Source organism: Phyllosticta capitalensis (genome assembly GCF_038381095.1).
Source record: "Phyllosticta capitalensis strain CBS 128856 chromosome Unknown BKA78scaffold_11, whole genome shotgun sequence".
NCBI classification, from domain to species: domain Eukaryota; kingdom Fungi; phylum Ascomycota; class Dothideomycetes; order Botryosphaeriales; family Phyllostictaceae; genus Phyllosticta; species Phyllosticta capitalensis.
Window position 1 is genome coordinate 43,989 of NW_027117449.1, and position 22,620 is coordinate 66,608.

The 22,620-nt window shown below is 55.5% G+C and overlaps 10 protein-coding genes and 1 non-coding gene across 11 annotated transcripts; 10 read left to right on the forward strand and 1 right to left on the reverse strand.

Annotated features, from left to right (window-relative positions):
• Positions 1 to 174: 174 nt before the first annotated feature.
• Positions 175 to 1,468, forward strand: BKA78DRAFT_257884 (major facilitator superfamily domain-containing protein; the record flags this gene model as incomplete). The annotated part of the gene is made up of 2 exons (XM_066885226.1): positions 175 to 906; positions 956 to 1,468. 2 exons carry the CDS (start codon positions 175 to 177, stop codon positions 1,466 to 1,468), a joined length of 1,245 nt encoding a protein of 414 aa, XP_066739484.1.
• A 75-nt stretch (positions 1,469 to 1,543) lies between these two features.
• On the forward strand, positions 1,544 to 3,904 carry BKA78DRAFT_36799 (uncharacterized protein). Its single transcript, XM_066892623.1, has 2 exons — positions 1,544 to 1,734; positions 1,784 to 3,904. Exons 1-2 carry the CDS (start codon positions 1,725 to 1,727, stop codon positions 3,625 to 3,627), a joined length of 1,854 nt encoding a protein of 617 aa, XP_066739485.1. The 5' UTR covers positions 1,544 to 1,724; the 3' UTR covers positions 3,628 to 3,904.
• Positions 3,905 to 4,181: 277 nt separating this feature from the next.
• On the forward strand, positions 4,182 to 5,252 carry BKA78DRAFT_299183 (FAS1 domain-containing protein; the record flags this gene model as incomplete). The annotated part of the gene is made up of 1 exon (XM_066887018.1): positions 4,182 to 5,252. One exon carries the CDS (start codon positions 4,182 to 4,184, stop codon positions 5,250 to 5,252), a length of 1,071 nt encoding a protein of 356 aa, XP_066739486.1.
• Positions 5,253 to 5,839: 587 nt separating this feature from the next.
• Positions 5,840 to 7,816, forward strand: BKA78DRAFT_356335 (X-Pro dipeptidyl-peptidase protein; the record flags this gene model as incomplete). Its single annotated transcript, XM_066892043.1, has 4 exons — positions 5,840 to 6,036; positions 6,092 to 6,282; positions 6,344 to 7,658; positions 7,723 to 7,816. The coding sequence occupies 4 exons, from the start codon at positions 5,840 to 5,842 to the stop codon at positions 7,814 to 7,816; spliced, it is 1,797 nt and encodes a 598-aa protein (XP_066739487.1).
• Positions 7,817 to 8,266: 450 nt separating this feature from the next.
• On the forward strand, positions 8,267 to 9,965 carry BKA78DRAFT_382877 (uncharacterized protein). The gene is made up of 2 exons (XM_066893051.1): positions 8,267 to 9,067; positions 9,353 to 9,965. Exons 1-2 carry the CDS (start codon positions 8,702 to 8,704, stop codon positions 9,632 to 9,634), a joined length of 648 nt encoding a protein of 215 aa, XP_066739488.1. The 5' UTR covers positions 8,267 to 8,701; the 3' UTR covers positions 9,635 to 9,965.
• A 774-nt stretch (positions 9,966 to 10,739) lies between these two features.
• BKA78DRAFT_324471 (uncharacterized protein) lies at positions 10,740 to 11,266 on the forward strand (the record flags this gene model as incomplete). Its single annotated transcript, XM_066889294.1, has 2 exons — positions 10,740 to 10,926; positions 10,975 to 11,266. Exons 1-2 carry the CDS (start codon positions 10,749 to 10,751, stop codon positions 11,262 to 11,264), a joined length of 468 nt encoding a protein of 155 aa, XP_066739489.1. The 5' UTR covers positions 10,740 to 10,748.
• Positions 11,267 to 12,711: 1,445 nt separating this feature from the next.
• BKA78DRAFT_356338 (uncharacterized protein) lies at positions 12,712 to 14,634 on the reverse strand (the record flags this gene model as incomplete). The annotated part of the gene is made up of 2 exons (XM_066892044.1): positions 12,712 to 14,375; positions 14,427 to 14,634. The coding sequence occupies 2 exons, from the start codon at positions 14,632 to 14,634 to the stop codon at positions 12,712 to 12,714; spliced, it is 1,872 nt and encodes a 623-aa protein (XP_066739490.1).
• A 1,289-nt stretch (positions 14,635 to 15,923) lies between these two features.
• Positions 15,924 to 16,035, forward strand: BKA78DRAFT_t165. The gene has a single exon. It is a non-coding gene; the product is annotated as a tRNA-Arg (tRNA).
• A 602-nt stretch (positions 16,036 to 16,637) lies between these two features.
• On the forward strand, positions 16,638 to 18,386 carry BKA78DRAFT_299187 (uncharacterized protein; the record flags this gene model as incomplete). The annotated part of the gene is made up of 3 exons (XM_066887019.1): positions 16,638 to 17,082; positions 17,146 to 17,258; positions 17,352 to 18,386. The coding sequence occupies 3 exons, from the start codon at positions 16,638 to 16,640 to the stop codon at positions 18,384 to 18,386; spliced, it is 1,593 nt and encodes a 530-aa protein (XP_066739491.1).
• A 613-nt stretch (positions 18,387 to 18,999) lies between these two features.
• On the forward strand, positions 19,000 to 20,217 carry BKA78DRAFT_299188 (uncharacterized protein; the record flags this gene model as incomplete). Its single annotated transcript, XM_066887020.1, has 1 exon — positions 19,000 to 20,217. One exon carries the CDS (start codon positions 19,000 to 19,002, stop codon positions 20,215 to 20,217), a length of 1,218 nt encoding a protein of 405 aa, XP_066739492.1.
• Positions 20,218 to 20,897: 680 nt separating this feature from the next.
• On the forward strand, positions 20,898 to 22,199 carry BKA78DRAFT_299189 (uncharacterized protein; the record flags this gene model as incomplete). Its single annotated transcript, XM_066887021.1, has 2 exons — positions 20,898 to 21,054; positions 21,106 to 22,199. 2 exons carry the CDS (start codon positions 20,898 to 20,900, stop codon positions 22,197 to 22,199), a joined length of 1,251 nt encoding a protein of 416 aa, XP_066739493.1.
• Between the last annotated feature and the right edge of the window lie 421 nt (positions 22,200 to 22,620).

Consider the following 22,620-nt stretch of genomic DNA (forward strand, 5'->3'; position numbering starts at 1 on the left):
GGCGTGTGGCAGCGACCGGACGACTTTTCGGGGATACTTCTTGGGACCCGTACCAGCAGCTTCAACTGTTTGTAAAACTTTGCCCGAGTTGAAAGAATATTTTCAAGACAGGAAATGGCACATGCAAATGTAAAAGAGCATGGAACTCGGCCGGAGGCCACACCTTTGGGCAGCATGAACCCTCCAGCAAGTGCGCGACCGCAATCAATCGAACCTGCAGAGCCGCCAGATGGTGGGAGGCAAGCCTGGATGCAGGTGCTCGCAGGACACTTGTGCGTCTTCAACTCCTTTGGCTGCATCAATAGCTTCGGAATCTTCCAGGCCTACTACTCCAGCGCTTTGAACCTTCCGCCATCAAACATATCCTGGATTGGCTCGCTCCAGGTCTTCCTTTGCTACTTCCTCGGGACGCTCTCTGGCCGTGCCCTCGATGCTGGATACTTCCGCGTGGTCTTGGGAGTAGGACTTCTCCTGCAGGTCCTCGGTGCCTTTATGACGAGCCTCTGCTCGGAGTACTGGCAGCTGATTCTTGCTCAGGGAATTTGCCAGGGAATAGGCATGGGTTTGGTGTTTTGTCCAGCGATCGCAAACACTGCGACTTATTTCTCTCGAAAACGCGCGCTCGCAATCTCCTCTGTCGCATGTGGAGGAGGTACCGGTGGCATGGTATTTCCTGCAATCGCGCAGACGCTTCTGCACCGAATCGGATTTCCTTGGACCATGCGCGTTATGGGCTTCGTCATACTGTTCAACGCTACCATTATCCTGTCCATTGCTAGGACTAGACTGCAACCACGAAGCGTCGGTCCCCTGATTGAATGGGCTGCATTCAAGGAGATGCCCTATCTGCTGTACTGCATCAGCGTGTTTTTTGCCTTTTGGGGAATTTGGATCGCGTACTACTATGTAAGTTACTCGACCAGCGACTGGCGTCGAAGGAAATTGACGCCAATAGGTTCGCGCCTACGCTCGAGACTTGGTTGGATTCTCGGACAACGCCTCCTTCGACCTCATCTTGCTCGTGAATGGCATCGGTGTACCTGGTCGCCTCGTTCCAGCGGTCATATCAGATCGCTGGCTCGGCCCTGTGAACAGCCTGACTTTTGTCGTCTTCTCCGCCGGAGTCTGCCTATTCGCTTGGATCGCAACCACCACACCCACTGGCATGTGGATCCTAGTCGGCTTCTACGGATTCTTTGGAGGTGGAACCCAGTCGCTGCTTCAAGCGGCTCTCGCGAGTCTCAACAGCGACATGAAGAAGGCAGGGGTGCGGATTGGAATGGGGCTGACCATTGTCGGCATCGCGTCCCTGACGGGCAGTCCGATCGGAGGTGCGCTCATTGAAAGCAAAGGCGGCCAATATCTGTACGCGCAAGTATTTGCAGGGAGCACAATGATTCTGGGGAGCTTCATTCTCATTTGTGCGAGAATATCCAAGACTGGATGGATCCTTTGCGAGAGAGTGTAAACCAACCAGCATTACAACAAGGAAATCCGACTATCTGCGTATCTCGAGACGCACTCGGCCTAGACGCGAAGTCACGTGCTCACATGTCACTTACCGCGGTTCGTCTTCACGACTTGACAACGCCGTTTTCGACATATTAGCCGAGGAGAATCTTATTCATTGAGCGGAAGAGCTCTCGCAGATAGACCTCCAACGGCTTGATGCACAAAACACTGCAGCTCTTCAGCAATGGGACGAGAACTTTGGCAGGGCTCAAATGGCGTGTCGTACGTCCGTCGTCCCTGTTCTTGCAACTTTTCTGACATTCCGCCACAGCATTGATGTCGGAGCCCACCGGCTTCATGCTTCAGACCGTCATGGGCAGTCCGAACCAAGCGCCCCTCGACCTAGGAGATAGAATCCAACGAACTGGTGCTCTTCTCATGCCAGATCCGAATACCAGGCGATACACCGAGAATCCCTCGGACCAGCAGGGAGTTGAAGAAGGGATCAATCTGGACGAGATCTTTGGCTTCAGCGTACGCGACACGCTCACCGATGCAGACAAGGCGGACAAGGGCTCGTCTGAAGGCGAGGAGGAAGACGGCGCGACAGACTCGGCTCGGGAAGATAAGGGCCCTGAAGTCCCGCCGACCGACCGATCCCCATTCATGGAGATGCCTCGCGAAATCCGCGAGGAAATCTACGGCTATCTCGTCGTGGCCGACAGAACCAAAGAGTCTTACATGGCAGGGTTGCCGCGTCTTCCAAAGTGGGGCCTCTTTACGGAGATCCTGTGTGTAAATCGACAGATCCAAGAAGAGGCTCTGGGTGTCCTGCGCAGGCAGAACAAGTTTGTTGTGGTCGAGCGGGCCACAAGGAAGCTCAAGAGTACGCCGGAAGACAGACATGAGGAGTTCCCCGATTCCCCCATATGGATCGGCCGAGCCAAGCCAGAGGCAAAGAACATTCCTGGAGAGGTGATGCGCATCCACTTTGCGGAAAATTCGAATGCTGTGGTTGATCCCAAATCTATTGACTACTTCATCTTGCTTGTTGAAGAACTCGACCTGCTCTGCATCAACCTGAGCAGATTCGTTACGGGCGGGATGTATCGCACCAACGGCATGGTTTGCACAATCCAGGTTGCACCGCCTCCCGAATCAGAGCCAAAGGTGGTTGCACTTCGAAGAGAGGAGGCCCTCCTGAATCCCGTCTCTCGACTGCGCGCCTTTGCTAAGGTCGACATTCAAGGTGCGAGTTCAGCAAAGGCAAAGAGTACGGTCATGCAGATGAAGCGCAGGGAGCAGACTTCAATCGAAGCCGTCAAGACTTGCTTCCACGTCCTCCGGAACGCCGAGGCCTATCACAGAATCGGCCGTTTTGAGGCCTCGCTCACGTACGCCGTCTGGGGCACGTTCCTTTTTAATTTTTATGCGTCTGAACTGTTCCCAAGGGAGATGAAGTCGCAGCCCCTGTCCACCCCGATCATGATGCGCTTGTTTCTGCAACAGGCGCTCAACTCCCTACACATAGGCGACTATGAAGGAGCGCTTGAGTACGGAGATGAAGGCGTCCGCTTTGCCAGAGTGGCTGGCCGTGTGCCTGAGTGGAGAGAATACCCGCGAATGGCCGAGCAAGGGCACGTTGTCAAGCGCGGCGAGTTTATGAACTGGGCAACGACAACGACGCTGGACCGTCTCAAAATGGGTCCAAACAACGGTGCTATCACCCCTGTGGATGTTGCTCAGGCCTTTTGGTACCGCGCCATGGCCATGTACTTGATGGACAAAGGCGGCATCACCGAGGAGACGGACCGCATGTTTTGCATCTCGCTGCTCGACTGTGCCGGCAAAGTCGACGTTGCCAACGAGCTCTTATCTCTCTCGGAAGACTTGGAGGAAAGGTTGGAGAATACAACAGCTGCCGACTTCATGAATCCGTCCGCATTCAAAGAACCCGCCCGCCTTCCCGACGGACCCGCCCGCCTTCCCGACGGGTCCTTTCCTCCCACCGACATTCCCAGCTACAACATCAGGACTTGGGAGAGGTCTTACCCACCGCCTCGCAAGCCAAAGAACCCAGTCACTGATGGCGGAGCGACTTTCCTGTTGAGTCGGGTCAACCTAATGAAGGGCGCGCCGTTCCGTTATGGCGGAGAAACATACCGAGAACTGTAGACTTGTGGCGTTCGTGCTAGGTATGCGACCAAGAGATTTTCTGCCCGACTTGCAAAATGGAAAAATATGGAAAAATATGCAGTGATGGAGTTGGCTGTTTCGGCTCCCCACGTGCTTGACAAGCTTCGTGCCGTGCCTCTTGGCCAGCCGGCGCTGACCTGGTTCTTAGGACGGCCCAACGCAGCAATGTGTTTTCAGCTCGGCGGAGACGGCCTTTCCGCGTCACCGACCCCGCTTCCCAGCCCACTGCTTGTCTTCAGCTGCGCGGCGGAGATGCTCGTTTGGTGGTATCGTGGTCGTGTTACTGATCACTTATTGCGTTTGAGTTTGGGGGTGCGCCACACGTCGGTCCAAGAATGGCTTGGACTGACACCTATAGCATGCTAACCCAACATCCCGTCGCTGGGCACGCATCGCAGCTGGATCAAAGTGCGGTGTGGCCGGCGAAGATGGCGGTGATAAAAGGCGAAGGCTTCAGCTGAGCGATCGCCGGTTCAGCTCGCTTCGAGTCGCTTCGAGGAGTTTCCGTTGCCAAAAGAAAGTCTAGAAACATCATGTCGAAAACATCGCCGTTGATCTACATCTTCGGGATACCTCTCCTGATTTCGCGTTGCCTTGCTCAAGGCGGACCTGACCCGCTCCTCACGACCATCAGCAAGGACCCCGACTTGAGCGTCTTCTACAGCCTTTTCAACGCGACTGGAGGTGCTTCTGGGATCCCCGGACCCGGTCTCGAAGAACGCTTCAACTTCCCCAAGATTGGCCCGTACACAGCCTTTGCTCCGACGAATGACGCGTTCGAAAACGTCCCTGAGCCCGTCGTCAAGCTCATCACTGCGGCACCTTCATACCAGCTGATTCTAGCCATCTTGAGGACACACGTTGCGCGGGGCTCATTCGAAGCCGAAGACCTGAACAATGGCAGCGCAGACGTGACGTCCATCGAGGGCTTCCCACTGGCCTTTCGCCTCGAAGAGGGCGGCACCAAGATCAACGGACAGGCGGTACTGAGTCCTGAAGAGCCTCTCAAAGCAGCCAACGGTCTCGTCTACAAAATCGACCGCGTCGTCGACCCGTTCATCGGATACTTTGGCGAAGACCAAGAGGCCCAAAGCCCGATCGACCTTGCTGACGCGACCAAGAAGCAATCCGGCTCCTTTGACAACAACTGCAGCGGCTCCATGGCATCGATTCTGCTGTCGGACAAAGAGCTCTCAACGCTGGCAAGCGCTCTCCAGACAATCGACCCGCCCTTTGTTAAAGTCCTCTCCCTCAACGGCCTGGGCGACTCACCAATCTTTTTCGCGCCGTCCAATGGTGCATTCGAAAAAGCCGGGGGATCCGGCTCCCCTGATTCCACCAACCTCGCCGAATTGCCCGGTTCCTACTACAAGACGGTGCAGCCCAGCAACGTCGACTTTTCGGGCTTACTCCTGCGATTCGGTCTGGTGCCTGAGGGCATCGAGGATGACGGCAAGGCCGTGTCAATCAGCGGCTTTGATTTGGCTGTAGAAGATGGACGGGTCAATAACGCTGTCGTGGAGGATGTGGTCTGCGGGTGTAATGGCTGCGTGGCGCGCATTTCGAGGTGGATCGATCCCATCTTCCGCGTTTTTGAGCGGTGATTGTTGCCTGTTTGTCCGTTACCGAGTCTGGCTAATGTCAAATTGCTGCTCTAGTACCTTCAGCGAGTAGTAGTAATTGGATCCATGGATATCGGTTGCTGATTCACTGCGCGCGTTGATTGTCGACGGACTCACTAGATCTCGGCCCCTTCGCTCCCGTCCCCGTCGGGCCGGACTCGCATGCACCTCCACATCGCATATGCACAACATTGCTGATGACAGCTGGCCGGGCAGCTTTTTACCGGCAGCCAAGGATTCTTCAAAAACCCGAGTCGTCACGTAGGTGGTAAGCTGACTGAAAACGCGCAGGAGCTGCATCAAACCGCGGCGCGGGTAAGCGGGACGATCCCAGCACCCACCAGCGGCCATCTAGCGCCCGTTGCGGACGACGCGAGAACCAGTTGGGACAAACGCCTGCCGGTTTCCCTGCGCAAGACGCGCAACCTGGCGTCCTGGCTGCGACGGGCTTTTTGAAAAAGCGAACATCCGACGGTCGTCAGCCAGGTTGACTATAAAGACTTGAGCTGCAAAATCACCTCCGCATTCATCCATTGGTACCTCCCGCCCCGAAGTGACTTGACCGCATCATGCCCAACGAGATTCGCGATATTCAGACCGTCGACGAGACGACGCATCCGTACATTTATCGTGAGAATGTCTCGGTGCCTCTCCGCAGCGGCGGCGTGATTCGCTGCAACGTGTATCTGCCGAAAGACTCGCAGGGCAAAGAGTACCCTGTCATCGCCACTTATGGACCGTATGGAAAGGACGTCCCATACAAAGAGTGCGTGTTGGACGTCCCCCCTGCAGAGCAGATTGGCTGACTTTCGAGCATAAAGCTTCCACGCCGAGAGCTTCAGCAAAGTGGAGCAGGATCACCAAACGGCGCACAGCGCATGGGAGACGCCGACGCCCAGCTACTGGACAGCCCACGGCTATGTCGTGGTGCGCGCGGACGAGGTAGGCGTGGGCCAATCACCGGGAACGCTGGACGTGCTGTCCAAGACGACAATTGACAGCTTCGTCGATGGTAAGATGCACACAGTCCCCAACAGCTCGCCAACCATACCTCCTACTAAACACCTCGCCAGTCATCGAATGGAGCGCCACGCAGCCCTGGTCCAACGGCAAGGTTGGCCTGCTAGGAATCAGCTACTACGCCGCAACACAGTGGCAAGTCGCCGCGCGCCAGCCCAGAGGCCTTGCTGCCATCGTGCCGTGGGAGGGCTTCAGCGACTTCTACCGCGACGCCTTCCGGCACGGCGGCATTCTGTCCAATCACTTCTTCTCCGTGTGGTGGGCTCGTCAGGTCGGCTCCAACCAGTACGGACTCCCGGGCAAAGCGGCGCGTCCCTGGGGCCCGGACACGATCGAGGGCGACTTGGGCGAGGCAGAGTTGGCGGCCAATCGCGTCGAGCAGGACGCCGTTTTCGCCAACCGCTTCCGCGATGATGCGAGGATCGAAGAGGTCAATTTCAGATTGGAAGACGTCAATGTCCCGCTACTCAGCGTCGCCAATTGGGGTGCCATCTCGCTGCATCTCAGGGGCAACGTGCACGGCTTCATGCGGGCGAGCTCGCCATTCAAGTACCTCCGCTTCATCACCGGCCGCCACGACCTCCCATTCTACTACAAGGAAGACGTCGAGATTCAACGCAGCTTCCTGGACGCTTTTCTGAAAGGCGACGACCGCCACGGGTGGTCCCGCCCAGGCGAAGTGCCTGCCGTCGACCTCGTCGTCCGCAAGGGCGCCGAGCAGATTGGCTTCAACGACCCACAGGCGGAGAAGGCGTTTCCACGGCGAATGGAGCAGGAGTGGCCGCTTGCAAGGACGCACTACACGCACCTGTTCCTGCAGCCCAGCGGCGCGCTGTCGTTCGAGCGGCCAGACGTCACCGAGGCGACCGCCATCTCCTACGCCGCCCCCGGCTCGCTGCAGTCGCCCCAGCTCGTCTCCTTCTCCACGGCGCCCGCCGACTCTGCCACCGAAATCACCGGCCACATCGTCGCGCGCCTGCACGTCTCTGCCGCCGCCGCCGACCCTGCCACTGGCACCGCGCCCTCGGACATCGACCTCTTCCTCACCCTCCGCCACCTCTCGGCCTCGGGCGCCGAGATCCACTACACGGGCGCCATCGGTGAGCCTGTCCCCGTGGCCAAGGGCTGGCTGCGCGTCAGCCTGCGCAAGACGGACGCCGCGCACCCGTACCACGCGCCGTGGCTGCCGCACCGCGAGTACCGCGCGGCCGACGCGGAGGCTGTCGTTCCTGACGAGGTCTATGCCGTGGACGTCGAGGTGTGGCCGACGAGCGTGGTTCTGGAAAGGGGACAGCGCTTGGTGCTCGAGGTGGCGTCGGGGGATACGGAGGGTGCGGGGATTTTCCAGCACAACGAAAGTAATGATCGGTAAGTCTGTCTTTGAGTGGTCAGAGAAGTTTGGTTTGAGGGCTACGTTGCTGATTTCATACAGGTCTCCAAAGGTCTTTGCGGGTGTCAATCGCATCCATTTCGGCCCGGAGTACGTCAATACGCTGACGCTGCCGGTCATTCCCGGCGAGCAGTGACGAGTATGAGATTGTGGTGGTGGTGCGTAGGTAGTTGGGATGGCGGCTGGAGCTAATCTCAAAATACTTGTAATGAATGCAGACAATGTAGACTTTGACCGTACAGGGCGTCTCGCCAAGGCACAGAGAAATCGGGTAGGTTTTGTCTTTTGAAAGAGCCTGGACTGAACATAGTGGTTTGAGCGACATTGTAGAAGTTGAGCGGAGAGGCTGCGCCAGGGTGGTGAGTATGTAGCACGGTTGATGGTCACCTGGCTGGCAGCTGAAGAACCGTGGTGGTGAAAGTGAGAGGCAGCGAGCTTCATTGAAGTGGTCAAGCTTGCATGTAGAGGCCGAGGCCAGAAATAGGCTATTGACGAGCGCAGTGCGTCCAACCGTAAGTAGGCCCTACCCTGAGCTTACCCGATCGATTTTGTACGTCTTTATATTTTCAAAAGTTCAGGTCACTTTCAACAAACACTTCGCTGCGGCGTAAGTTGCTTGCTTCTTTATCCAGCTGTGAGCTCCGTAATATCCAACACATAGTCGGAGCGCATATGGAGCATCTGTGGGAGCTAGAGGTCTGTGTTCGACTCCCTTCGGCGCCATCTTTTTTTCCTGTCTTTTTTCCTTTTTCGCTTTTTTTTCGCTCTTTTTCGCCCTTCGCCTCGCCCTTCCTTTCTTTGCGACGGCGCGTACTGTTCGTCGGCTGCTGATCGTTACTTCGCGTCCAATTGTTGACCAGGCGACACGTTCACTCAAGGAAGTCTTCTAGGAGTTCTTCTTCTTTTTCTCTGTTAATTGGCAAGCAGCAGTCTTTTTTCTTGCTTGATCTGAGGGTTTTGGGTGTTTAGGTTCATACGGACAGGCGTGTGGTGCCCTCAGGCCAACCCAGTCTGATAATGGATGGGGTGGTTGGTACCTGAGCACATTCACCCTAGGAGCAGTCGAGAGTGTGGTATGGCTGCTTATGTAAGAGGAGCATTTGAATACTTCGATTGTGTCGAGTGTTTATTTGAGAGGAGGAGGGTGTTATTTGGCGGCGCCTCAAGGAAGTCACGACTGCCTCTGCCGGCCAGCTGCTACTGTCGCCCACCCACCTACCGCCGCAGCCCACAACCTTTCACCGTCCACAACCTGTCACAGTCCGCCTCCAAACCTCGCACTGAAAATTTCCATCCCTCTCTACGCCTGCGCACAGCCAAGGAGTCGCCATGTCTCACCAGTCGCGCAACAAGGACGACGATCAAGATCTCCCAAGGCTCAAAGGAGGTATGTTTGCCTTGCACGCTCTCAAGAACTCTACTTACACCGTCCGTCAGATGTTTTCAAGCACTGGGCCGAGCGGGCTTACGACGCCGCAATAGATCATCCTGACTTGTACGGCCAGACACGGGTTTTTACGCGCAAAGAACCCGCTACCGACTGGATTGTTTCGAGATTGAGAGGACAAATCTCGCTCGCAATATTCAAGAACCAAACCAGCCTTCAGGCGCTTTTAAATCTGGTCAAAACTCGAACGTGACGGCGGCGTCTACGATAAGCTCGTTTCTGCAGGCTACGTGCGCATTGATGAGCAAGCTTCTAAGGAAGCTCTTGCAATCAAGCCTAGCGAGCGCGCCCAGGGAGTCGCCATGGAGCCCGGGCTCAACATGGCCGCCCAACCGCTTGCAATCAAGCACGGCGAGCGCGGCCAGGGAGTCGCCATGGATCCCGAGCGTGATATGGCCGGCGAGCGCGCCCAGGGAATCGCCATGGAGCCCGAGCTCGACATGGCCAGCGCCCAGACTTAGACCTCCATCAGTCATGAAAGAGGGGCTGTCAGTCAAAATGTCATAGCCGAAGTTAGTGCGGAGCTCCTAGGTCCATCGAGAAGTGTGTGAGGTTGCGGGAGTCTTGCGTAAGGGAGTAGGCAAGCCTACAAGAAAGAGCGGCGACGGGTTGAGTTTGGTAGAGGGACACCAAGTGTAGGAAGGTAGGACTTGGGCCACACCTGATATTTTGATCATGTTTATATTTTTAAAAGTTCAGCTCAATTGCAACGACGGAAGTTCACTGGTGCATCGGAGGCGCGCAAACCGATCCCATCAGGACGTGCCTTTACAATTCGACACCGTGCCAATGGCCAGGAGTATTGGACGTACCTGCGGACAACAGCCCTGAGTTCGACTCTCAGCGGTGGCTTTCGTTGTTATTCTTTTTTGCTCTTTTTCTTTTTTTCCCTCTGCCCTTTCTGTGATCTTGACGTCTTTCGTTTTGCTTGAGCGTCTTCAGTGTCTACTTTGCTCATCGCTACTGCAGATCAAGGGAATACACGAGGAGCCATCAAGCTCAAGTTGCTCAAGGCGGTCACCAGCGCCTGAGGGCACGCGTCAGCCGAGCTACCGAATTTCGTTTCCATTGTGTGCTGCTGGTGGTGTTGTTGACGGCGGCGCCGAAACGCAGTTGCACCTGCCACATCCAGCCGGGCAACTGCCACCTGCCACCCACAACTCTGGCGGCTCGCCCTGCGCCAACAAGAAAAAATTTCCCAACTCTCCATCTCTTCCTACATTTCTCTTTACACCTTCAATTCACGACAAAATCGGACCAGTACGTCCAGGGAGTGAGTCATCATGGAACGTTTGCCTGACGACTTGGTCGCCAGTATCGCGAATCTCGATGGCAGCCCTCTTGACCTCAACGATGGTACTCGCACCTCACCCAATTCATACCAAGCATTCTGCTAATCTTTGCAGATTATGTCAAGCGATTCTGGACCCGCAAGATCGTCTTGCAGTACGACAAGATGGGCCAAACCTGTCGCCGTCGCCCTTTCGTAGATCAACGCATGGCCCACGAGTACCTGCAAGATATCATGCGCGGACGGCTTCCGCTTCCTGCGTTCAAACACCATAACGATGCTGAAGCACTGAGAATTCTGTGCCGTGAGGCGTTGAAAGATCTCGTCTCGATGGGCTACATCAGCATGATCGCTCCTCGGGCTTTTCTTGTTCCGTTGCCCTGTTATTCAGGACAATGCGCCCACTGTACTCAAAATTACAACGAGGCGCACGACGGTACTGAGGATGGTCGGATGACGGCGAGAGGCAACGCTGCGGCTACTCAAGATCCTGTCCCTGCGACACGAGGTACTTCTCTTCGGACCTTCTTGAATACAATCATGCTCACAAACCCAGGTATCAGCGCCGAATGGCAGTTGCATCTGTGGCGTGATGTGGCAGTCCCAGAAGGCATGCGTCCCCTGCGGTTCTCCAACCGAGAGGCAGCCTACTGCTACATGATCAACACGGTCAGCGCCAAGCGCACTCTTCCCGTCACCGACACGCTTGAACTCAAGAAGGTGTGGCGTCACATGTGCCAGAAGGCCTTGCAAGCGCTCAAAGACGACGACCACTTCGAGTTTCCGACCCACAAAGAATACAGACAACAAGAGACAGCCGCGCTCAAGCTGAAGCTGAAGAGATAACGGAAGATTTCGCTCAAGCAAAGGCTCTCGCTCAGGGTCAAGTCCCACAACACGCTCAAGAACAAGAGACCAGAGTCACCGAGGCGATACACTTGGCTTCCTGGGAGGCGGGCTTTCAGCGAGGACACGCGGCTGGCTTTGCTGCCGGACTACACAATGCGCGAAAGGCTGGACGAGAGGTCGGAAACGATGCTGGACAAGCGGCCGGAATGGCAGTGGCTACGAAACTGGTCCACAACGAGCAGCCTCCCCTCGGTGATGATTCTGGCACAGCCCATACGCGAAGCACCTTTGCTCCCGGCCCCGTCTCCGCGCAGACTGCAGATGTTGGCATTGGCAGGATCGACACCATTGATCCACTGAAAAGAATGAACGACCAAGCTCTCGAACACATCAAGACTCGCGGAGGCAGCAACACCGGACAACTCCTTTGAGCTACGGACATCGTCATCGCTCCCGACATGCATCGCTCGTCCGATCTCGAGCCACTATCCAACAGATGGGGTACATATGCTATCAGTCCGCAGCCTGCCTCCCAAGGCTTTGGCCTTGATCAGGGTACGCCTCGCCACTCATGTTTTACTCCATCCCCTTTCCAGCATCAACCTGCCTCGACTGGTTCCGTCCTCACTGGTGGCAGTCAAGTTGGCCCGTCAATCTTCAAGCCCTTGTCCCAGCAAGCGCGTGTTCCCTTGGGTCGTACCTCTGTAAAGAGCCCATCCGACATCTCAGAGTCCCTTCCATCGACGGGAGCTGCCGGCCCTGGCCGCAAGCCGAAGCGCCGCCTGCCGTGGCACAATCTTGACTCTGAAGAGGCGCGCGAGCCGAAGAAGGCTTGCGGTGGTGATGGAATTTGAAGCAGTTGCTAAACGGATCCAGTGCTTGCTAGTAGTCACGACTTCCCGGACTCAGTGATATGGGGAAACAAGGACTACTGGCCGGCTGGCCACGCTTTGGTGGTTGGGGAAGGTAGGATTTGGTGGATTTTGCTGCATGGTCGCTTGGGTAGACAGGTTCACTAAGTCTTGAATACACACGCGCTTGAATGCTCCTTTGACGATGCCTTGTCAAACTCTGGCAGCTCTTGTGCCTCTCATGCACGTTTGGACAACGACACGTCTCGAACGCTCCTTGTACTCGTATCTGAGTCTTTCAATTTGAATTCTGCTAATCTACTTGCCAAGGCATAAGAGAGATACTTGACCGGTCCATCCCATCTCCAATCCCGCCGAAGCATATCCCCTGTTTTCTTTCTGCGTGCTCCAGTCATTACCAAGTCCAGCTCCAGCGACGCCCACGAGAAGCACCCGACCCCATACGCAAAGTCCAATTACCGCCCACCAAAAACCCCCCAAACGCTCTGCCAATGACCCTCGACTCTCGCTAGTACCCAAAACAGGGTCTTCCTGCCGCCCACGACAACAGCCCAAACGTCAACAACGCACCCTCAACGGCGAAGCCTCTTAAAATCATGCAGCAAACGGGACTCGAAAAACTCAACGCCCTCGACGCCGCCCTCCGCAAAGCCGCGCTTGCGCGATGCCGACGTGGGACCAGACTGAGGGGAAGACTTGTCCACGGGCTCCGCGCCGGGCTTGGAGAATTTGGAGAACGTAGTCGGTTCACCAGAGCGAGGGCCCCATGTGACGGAAGGGGTGGGATCGGTAGCGGTCTTGGTGTTGAACTGGGGCGCTTCCTCGACGCCAGCAGCGGAAGGCGGCAGTGACTTTGTGTTTGGGCGACCAGAGGAGACTGGGGGGCACAAAGGAGTTGATCCACCAAATGAGTGACGCGCAGGGCTCGGGAAGGCGGGAGTGATCTTGCCAGCGGGGTTGTTTTTCATCCACGCTGGGTGACTGGGGGAAGTCGATGCCTCGAATGAAGGGGGCATGGTGGCCGAACGGATCTTGCCAGCGGCAGGGAGCTTGTCCTTCATCCACGAAGTCGTGGGCGCCAACTGCGCGAAGGGACTCTCGCTCGGCTGGCAGATTGCAGTGGACAGTGAAGGCTTGAACTCGGATGATTTGGCGGGGAACTTCGAAGCCGAGAAACTGGTGGTATCTTTGACAATGCGTCCAGTGAAGCGATTTAGGAAAGCTGGCGGGTCGAGAGGGTGTCTGGTCGGAGGATTCAAAGAGGATTCGGACGTGGCTGACTGCATCAGCTGCAAGGCGTGTCCAGTGCGGCGCTTGGGAAAGGAAGGCTCAGAGGCCGCCGCAGAGTCCGAAGAGTATACACTACCCTCACGTTTTGACGAGTCGAGAGTCGGAGGTTTGCTGTGAGTGCCAGGACTCGGAAAGGGAGGCTCGGCGGGCGTGGGACACTCCGCAGAGGAGACAATACCCTCACGTTCGGACGACGCAAGAAGTGGAGGCTCGCTGTTGGAACCAGCAGCGTCTGTCGACGCTTCCGGTTGACCTGCAGAGGCGCTGCAAGGGTTTGGATTGTCAGGTTCGATGTTCTTGACCTCCTGATTGTCGAGAGATCCATCCACCAGTGTGGCGGACAAAGATACCGTGGCGTTGAGGGATCCATCCTCCCCTTTGGAGGACGGGGATGCCGTGTTGTTGACGGGCTGTACCTCACGGAGCTGCTCCATTGCCTGCTGCATCACCTGCTGCATCACCAACATTGCCTCCTCGCGTCCCTCGGCCTTGCCGTCGACCTTTCCGCTCTTGTATCCTTCTTCGTGTCCCTCTGTCTTTCCAACACACATTCCGCTCTGGTATCCTTCTTCATGGCCGGCTTTGAATGCAGCTTTTACAGCCATTGCCTGTTTGGCATCTTCCTTAGCTGCGTCTTGCGAGCCTGTGTTGTCGCGCCCCTTCTCAGCCGTGAACTTGGCCGAACGGGCTTCCCTGAACCAGACGTCTCGACGACTGCCGTGAGTGATTCGGCCCTGGGTCTTGAGCGTATCCAAGAGCTCGTCGCACAGAAGTTGCCATTCCCAGCCTGTGTTCAGGTTCTCAAAGATTGGGACTTCGAATCGCTCGTTGATGGTGTTTGTAATGAAATTTTCCGCCGCGCTTCGATCATAGAGCTTCAGAGGCCGTTGATTGGTAGGGACTTGGAAAGCCTCCAGCAGGCGTTTGCTCCAGTGGGCCTTGCTGTCTGCATTGGTCAGAAATGCACAAATTTATTGAGGCAATTGGGAAGCAGTACCGACAGAACCTGTGAAGTTCTCAACCCTTTCTCGGGTCTTTGCCGAGGCTTCTCCTTGAGTGGCTTTGCCAACCAGGCGAGATTGCGCCCCAGAGGTCTTCTGCTGCGCGTCCTTTGGAGGAAGTTGTGCTGGGATGGCTTGGGCTTCGGCTCCGGCGGGCGCTCCGGCGAGCGTTTTCGTTGGAGCTTTGCCCTTCGAGGTGCCCATGTCGACTGATGGTGATTGATGTAGAGTCTTGGAGGTCAAGTGTGGCGAAAAAAATCTCAGGTGGTTGGACGTTGAAGAGGCAGCCGCTCTATCGAGGCAGGCGGGCAGGCAGGCAGGTGCGACTTGCTCAGCACTCGCCCTCAGCACTCGCCCTTAGCACAACAAAGTCAAGAATTATTTCAGCTAGCGTTAATGCATTCATGTGTGCATACATTTAAGACTTGGTCAGTACTGCGCAATCAAAGGGAGTGTTAAAGATTAGAGTGTCTTCAATGTCCAAGAACAATGACGCATGGTATACCCCCAGAATATATGAGTTGTCTTCCTACCTCTATGGCCAACAGAATGCCTTCAGCGCACAAAGGAATGAGTGCTCCTTGATCATGCCCCATTGAACTTTCGATATTTGAACACTCATTGCTACTGTCTACAAAATAATGGCAAGCCTCCTGTTGCGCAAGAAAATTGGCGTTGATTCGCCAAAAGTAGGGCCCCGTCAATAGGGGGGGTATTTTGACCGAATTATATTTTGCAACACCTCCCATGCACAGGCGCACGACTGCCTCTTGAGTGTACATACACTATTTCACTTAGCAAAAAAACAATTTTGATTGAATCATCATAGCACAGTCTTTGACACATGTACACATGGTCGGACTTTGTTGTTGTGGGCGTGCGCTGAGTAAGTCGCGCTTGCCTGCCATAATTGCTGCCAATGACGGCATTTTTGGTTCAAGAAAGAGCGCGTGGGATTGCATAGACAGCCCACGAAGTCTCTGGTGCACAATAGCTTCTGATAATAAAACAATGAGGGATGAATTTTGTGATGTATATTCTTGCTGGTAGTTGGCAGTTCCAAGGCTGTGTACGTGTGGCGCGCGCCGACTTGAGAAGGATAGAGTGGGGCGTGTGGCACGCACAAGGGCGTGGGGGAGTTGCGTGTAGACGATCGAGCCCAGGTCTGCATTGACGGGGTGGTCATGTAGGTATCCATGACGAGCTGCTGAAGTCTTGCAACAGTGAAGGGAGGTAGGTGGGAGGCCAGGTTGAAGCATGAATTGGTGGCGGGCTAGAGCTTAGAGAGGACACGTCTACCTCGAACTGCATTTCATTTGGAAGCCGAAGCACCGTGGTGGTGAAGGTAGGAGGTGAGGTTGCTGGAGCTGCGACGGATGACCAATCAGGAGAGGAAGACTTGGACTGTCGGACGGCGAGGTAAGATCTCGCACCCAGCCTGAACTTGTTGTTTAGCTTTATATTTTCAAAAGTTCAGATCACATCCAACAACGACCAACGTGGTGTAGTGGTATCACACTTCATGCCGGTAGGTGGCGAACTTACGTAGTAAGTGCCCCTTTAGGACTCCATGGAGAGACCTGAGTTCAATTCTCAGCGATGGCACTTTTTTGTCATTTTTTTCTTTTCCTTTCCCCCCCTCTTGTCGCCTTTGCCCTTCGGCGGTCCTCAACTTTTTTGTTTGCCTTAACACCCATTACAGTGCAAGGAGCAAGTCGAGCTAGAGACTTGGGCACGTGTAGTCAAGAAGCTTTCTTTGAACTTTTGCGTATCGCGACTCTACCCATACAAGAAGCATTCCGCCACTTGTGTTGAGTGTCAGTGAGCGAGGAAGGTGCTGTATTAATAGCAGTGCATTTAGGCAGTCATGCCTGTCAAGAACTATCCAGTGTTTAAGGGTGGTATCGTCCTGAGAGTAGTGGTACTGGCGATGGATTATGAGCTTTCAAGTGTTAACTTTCAAGTGTTAACTTTCAAGTGTTAACTTTCAAGTGTTAACTTTCAAGTGTTGGTCGGGCGGAGCGGTGTTGTTGACGGCAGTGCTGCGAGGATGTCGCGCCTGCCTCGACCTGCTGAGCACCCGCTACCTGTCACTCACCCACCACACACAACGCCAGCCGCTCGCTTTCCGCCCAGAAAGTTTTCACGCGCTTGACGTCTTTCCTTCCCCTTCACGACAACGTCTAGCGCGCGCCCAGCAAGCCCTCATGGATCCCTCACACGACATGGACGATGACATGGCGGTTGACGACCTGGCCGTCAAGACTGAGGATTTTAACAGAAACCCTGTTGATCTCGACGACGGTATTTCTGCCTCCCCCGAATACATGTCGTGCGCTCTGCTAACCTTCATAGATCTCATCAAGCAATCCTGGGTCAGCAAGATCGTTGCACACTACGAGGAAATTCGCCGTGCTCGCAACTTCCGCGTTTTTGCAGATGAGCGCACTGCCTGCATGCATTTGAGAGGCACCATCAGTGGAACATTTGAGATTCCTGTATTCAAGAACGATCCTGAGGCTAAAGCGATGGGCGTTTTGTGCGATGAGGCGCTGAAAGTCCTTGTCTCGAAGGAATACTTTTCCTTTTCCCGGCCATCGCCTCAAGAACAAGATGCCGATCGCATGATGGACACAATCGCGACTACTCAGGGTTGGTGTCAAAAAAGGTAATTCCATTGAGCCTCCTTCAATGAAATCCTGCTGACATACTCAGCCCTCAAGGCGGAATGGGGATCACGTCTGTCCGAATGTGTGGCGGTGCCAGTAGCCAAGCGTCCTTTGCGGTTTTCCCTCCGACAAGCAGCCCACAAGTTCATGGTCAACACAGTCAGCGCAAAGCACGGTCTCCCCGCCCTCGACACGCCGGAACTCAAAAAGGCGTGGGAGAGCTAATGCCGCTCAACTTTGGATTTCCTGAAGCTTGAAGGGCACATCGATTTTCCGACCAAGAAGCAAAGAGCGGAACAAAACAAAGGTCAAGAACAAGCCAAGTCTCAGGCCCAAGAAGCTGAAGTCCAACAAGCTATGCAACAAGTTCTAGCCCACCAAGATCAAGACGAAAAACAAATCCAGGGACCAGAGGCCAAAGATGCCATGAAAGATCATTCAGCTTCTTGCGATGAACCTTATCAGAGAGGATACAAGGCAGGCTTCGAGGCTGGAAGAGCAGCCGCAATGGCAGAAGCCATGCAGCTGCTCCGCAACCAGCCACCTACTCTCGATGGTGATCATGGAACGTCGCATGGGCAAAGCACCGCTGCTCACACTGCAGACACCGACATGACAGAAATCAACGACTCGGTGGACATTATGGATCCAGTGGAAAGCATGAAGAAGCTGGCGCTCGAGGACTCGATGCCTTGCGGAAGCAGCAAGACTGAACAGTCTGTCGTGGGTGGAAGTCCCTTCGTCAAGACTCCTGATATGAGCTCTCATCGCTCGTTAGAGCTCAAGTCACCATCGGCCGGATTGAGTGCATCTGCTGTCGGTCCGCAGCGTCCCTCTGCACTGTCAGGCCCGAATCATGTTGCCGAACACGCTTCACTGGGCCGGAACGGCAACTTCTCTTTTCCTTCTCTCGGAAGCCCCTTCGGCAACCCAGGTCTTCGGACATCTCCGTTGCAAAGCCAGCCGACCTCGCCCAATATTGGCTTTGACAAGACTCCGCGCCAACATTCAGGTCCAGTTCCGTCCCCGTCCCAGAGTCAGACTCCATCGACTGTTTTCGGTTCTACTAGGACTCAGCTTGGCCAGGTAGCCTCCAAGCAGCCTTTTCAGCATGCAGGTGCTTTCGCGGACTACAGATCGATGAATAACCCGTTCAGCAACCCAGAGCACCTCTCACCGAAGGGAGCTGCGGGCCTTGAGGGCAAGTCGAAGCGCCGCCTGTCGGAGAGTAATCTTGAGAATGAGGAGCTGCAAATGTCGAAGAAGGCTCGTGGCGATGGAATCTGAAGCGAGCGTCGAGTGGCTATGGAATTGGGTGCTGTAAACGACCTCTCGAGTTGAGGAAGAAAAGAAGACGGACAGACTAGAGAACTCCAATACAGGGAGACAGGAAGACCCGTGTGGTAGTAGATTGGTTAGATAGCTGCACTAAGTCTCCATTGCATACATGCACGAATGCTCCCTGGACATACCTTGTCGAACTTGAATATTAAGCACTTCCTGTGAATGGCTGTCTATGGCTAAGTCTCCAGACTCATGAGCACCCTAATGTCCCTTGTCCGTCCGTGATCTGACTTTGACCAAATTCAGAAAAGCTCTTTTTAACACTTCATGGCCAAGTCTCTAACACATGTATGAGGGCGAGCGCTGAGTAAGTCACGCCTGCGTGCCTGCCTCCTCGACATCCACCCACGTAAAAACTCTTACCTCCCACACTCAACCTCCAAAACTCCACAACAACCACTGGCCATCATGGCACCCCCTCGCCCCTCTCCGAAGGACAGGACGGCGCCCCACCGCAAAGTTGAGGGTTTCACCGGCACTATTGGTACAGCTCTATCCCCTCTCTCATCTTCCTGTGCTGGGCTAATGTGGCGCAGAGCAGCGAAAACATTGGGCGATGTATCCCATCAAAGCGTTCAAAGTCCCTGTGGACGATCGTCCTTTGGAATTCTGGAGCCGAGACGCTGCCTTGAAGTCGTATGCGGCGGCTATGAAAGAGAAGCTTGATGTTCCAGTATTTGAAGACCTGGACGTGGCTTGGAAGTGGCAGCTGGTGTGCCAGGATGTTGTCGAAAAGCTCAAGTCCGAAGGCAAAATCTACTATCCCAGCGTTCGCGACCTTTGGATCAAGGAAGAGCACGCTGCCAGGATCGCAGCTCAGCAAGACGCCGCTCACACCGAAACCCAAGACGCCGTGGACGGAGATGCCAAGCGGGCTGAAGGATACAAGGCCGGCTGGGATTCCGGTCATGAGAACGGCCGCACTGAAGGCTACAATCTGGGAAAGGTGGAGGGGAGAGCTGAGGCGCTCTCACAGGCAATGGTGCAAATCAATCAGCTCGCATGCAAGCAACCCGCCAACGTGACGGCATCCTCGTCGGCCACGCAGCTCGCTCAACCCATCAACACTCCGGACGTTGGAAAGTCTGCCGCCACCGACCCGACTCACTTTCGCGCCTTTGGTGGCAACCCAGGCCCGTTGGCCGGCTCTTCTAGGAACAACGGCGAAGCATCGACCCGCGACTCGTCCAAACGTGACGGCAGCGTCCTTCCTGCTGCCCCTCAGCCTGCCGTTGAGCCAGCCTTCCCGAAGCACTTTGCCGGCCATATTTTCCAGGATTACTCGACCGATCTCTCGCGTTCGAACCCTTCTGTCGAATCCCCCAAGCCCAAGCCGTCTCAGTCGACTGCTACCGACGCCCCAGCTGAAAGTCCTTTCGCTAAGCTGACTCCTACGGCCTCATGGACGAGCAAGAAGCCCGTCGGCAAGATCGCTCCCGCTACTCCGAGCTCTGCACATCCCTTGTTCGGCACGTCGACTCCCTTCGGCCGCTCAGTCCTTTCCGGCAGCCCTGCTACCCAGTCCACGGCCTCCACTGCTGGCCATGTCAAGAGAGAGACTCAGCCCGGCACCAAGAACACTCTCAATCCTACCCTGTCTGGCGTGATGGGCCTCTTCAAGGGTGGACCCGCTCCATCTGATGGACCTTCCACGCCCGTCGCCGATCCCTTGGACAAGAAGTCGCCCCAGTCCGGTCCTGTGTCACGCAAGCGCCGCTTTGAAGGAGGCGCGGACTGTGATGACCCGCCTTCCGTGAAGAGGTTCCGTTCCTGAGCATTCAGGGAGTTATCGTGGGCGAGAAGGAGACTAAAGTGACCCTGCGAACCATGATCCAATTTAGGGTAGGGTCATTGACGCGCTACGTATTCCGACGCGTCGCCAAATGTGTTGGTCTCGGCCCAAGAAGGGATACGTATTCGTCGATGGTGACGGAGCGTTGGAAAGATCCGTCGGCACCGCATTCTGGATACCTGGGAGCGAGGCTTGGGTTTAGCGTTCAAAAAAGCACCGTGGCTGCGTTGGACTTGGCGCTGCAGGATAGGGGTTCAGTTGGTAATAGAGGGGGCTAGAAGGCAGGTACCTTTTTGGGTTGGGCAAGATCAGTGTGGGAGAGATTGGCTAGTTATCTTCCCTGGGTCTTCAGTGCAAAAACTTGCGATTTCTTATTGACCATACCTCGTTGAACTTGAATAATTGAACGTTACTTGCGACTGCCAAGTAACGGCGAAGTCACCCATTCCCAGGTGCACGGCTGCTCCTTGGTCACCTCATACTCCTGAATTTGCAAACATAAAGTCAGTGATCGGAGTATCAAGACAAATTCCTCAACACACGTACGCACGACAGTCATCTGACTTGGTTGTGAGGGCGACCGTCTGCCTCGACAGCCATCCACCTCAAAACTCCACCACACCCTTATCACCGCCAACGCCTTCAAGCTCACAGTGAGCGCCATGGCTACGAGCGGAACGGACGCGGCGAGACGTGCGCATCTGCAGGCTCCCGGTGGTCAACAACAAGTCTCTGCGCAACCTCGCCCAGCCGGCAACCAGGCGCAAGCGACCAACACGATGCCCCGGCAAAAGGTCGAGAGTTTTACAGGCTCAGCCGGTACTGTTATGCGCCCTCCTTCAACTCCGGTACTTCACTGACTCGGCACAGAGTACAAGGCCCTCTGGAAGAACCGTCTTTTGAAAGCGCTCGAAATACCCGTGCAGTCGCGCCCTCTGGAATTCTACGACCGAAGGGAAGCCCAGAGATTCGTCTTGGACGCCATCAACGACGAATTCGACGTCCCCGACTTTGAGGACCTGGAGACTGGATGGCAATGGGAGAAGCTCTGCCGCGAAACGGCGGAGAGACTTCGAGGCATCGGCCATATCAAGTTTCCCACTGCGCAACAGCTGTGGTTCAAAGAAGCGCGCACCGCCAGGCTTGCCACCGGTGAGCAAGGAGCCGATGACAACGAGTCGCGAGAGGCGGCGGATGAAGATGTCGTGCGCACGGAGGAATTCGACGCAATCCGGGCGGAGGCACACAAAGCTGGCTGGGAGGGAGGCTTTGAGCGCGGCTATTCTGAAGGTTACAATAAGGCAAAGAAAGAGGATGGCATCAGGATTATTCAGTTGTCGCGGCGGCTCGCGCAGAAGGAGAAGGAATCCGCCAACTCCACAGGACCATCTGCTTCTACTCAGCTAGAAGCTTCTGTCGACAAGCTCAAGTTCGAGGAGACTCCTCCTGTCTCTACGGACCAAAGCTTGCTCTACGCCTTCCTTGGAGGTCGACCTGGAACGTTCGCAGGCGCTTCCGGAACCAGCGAATCGCCGAAGCATGAGGGCAGCGCCCCTTCTTCCAACATTCGTGCAACTGCTGAGCTTCCCTTTCCCGACCACAATGCTGGACAAGTCATTCAGGATGCAGCCGCCCTCTCACGCTCGAGCCCTCTCCCCGAATCTGCCTCCGGCTCTAAGCTGTCAACTACTTCCGGCCCTTCGTGGATGAGAGGAACCCCTGCCGGCAAGATTGACTTTACTACCGAGCGCCCGTCGAAGGGCGGCAAGGCTTCCACGATCACTCCACAGCCTGTCGCTAGTGCCGACAAAGTTACGATCACGCCCGTCGCCGAGCCCGTGGACAAGTATCCCTCCCAGTACGACCCGGGATTGCGCAAGCGCCGCTTTGCGGAGGGCGGCGCCGAGTGTGAGGAGTTTTCCAAGTCTCGCATCCCGCCTTCGGTGCAAAGGTTTCGTGGTTGACGTTTGGGGGTTGTCGTTGGCGAGAAGAGGACCACATTCCCGGAAGGATGACTGCGGCGCCACTGGATACTCATTCTTGATATGGAAGGTTTGCGTTTGAGCATGGAGGTATCATATGTGCGTGTCCGGACTTGGTCTTGCTGTCTCGTCATCTAGGCAGAAGAGGAGGGTCGGCAAACAGGGAGTGATCAAGCGCACTGCCCAAGGCTGAGCTAATTCAAGGTCCAAGAGACGAGCACCAGGAGCGTTTGAGACGCGGCGACATGCCTTCTTGCTCCACGTGGACTTTGAAGATAGGAAGCGTTCGAATCCAATGAAATTTCCAAATCTTCCAAGACAGACATAGGGAGGAGTATTCATGAGCGAGTTCCGCAACTTACTGGAATTCTTGACGCAGGGAGCTCTTCGAAAAATCCTTTTC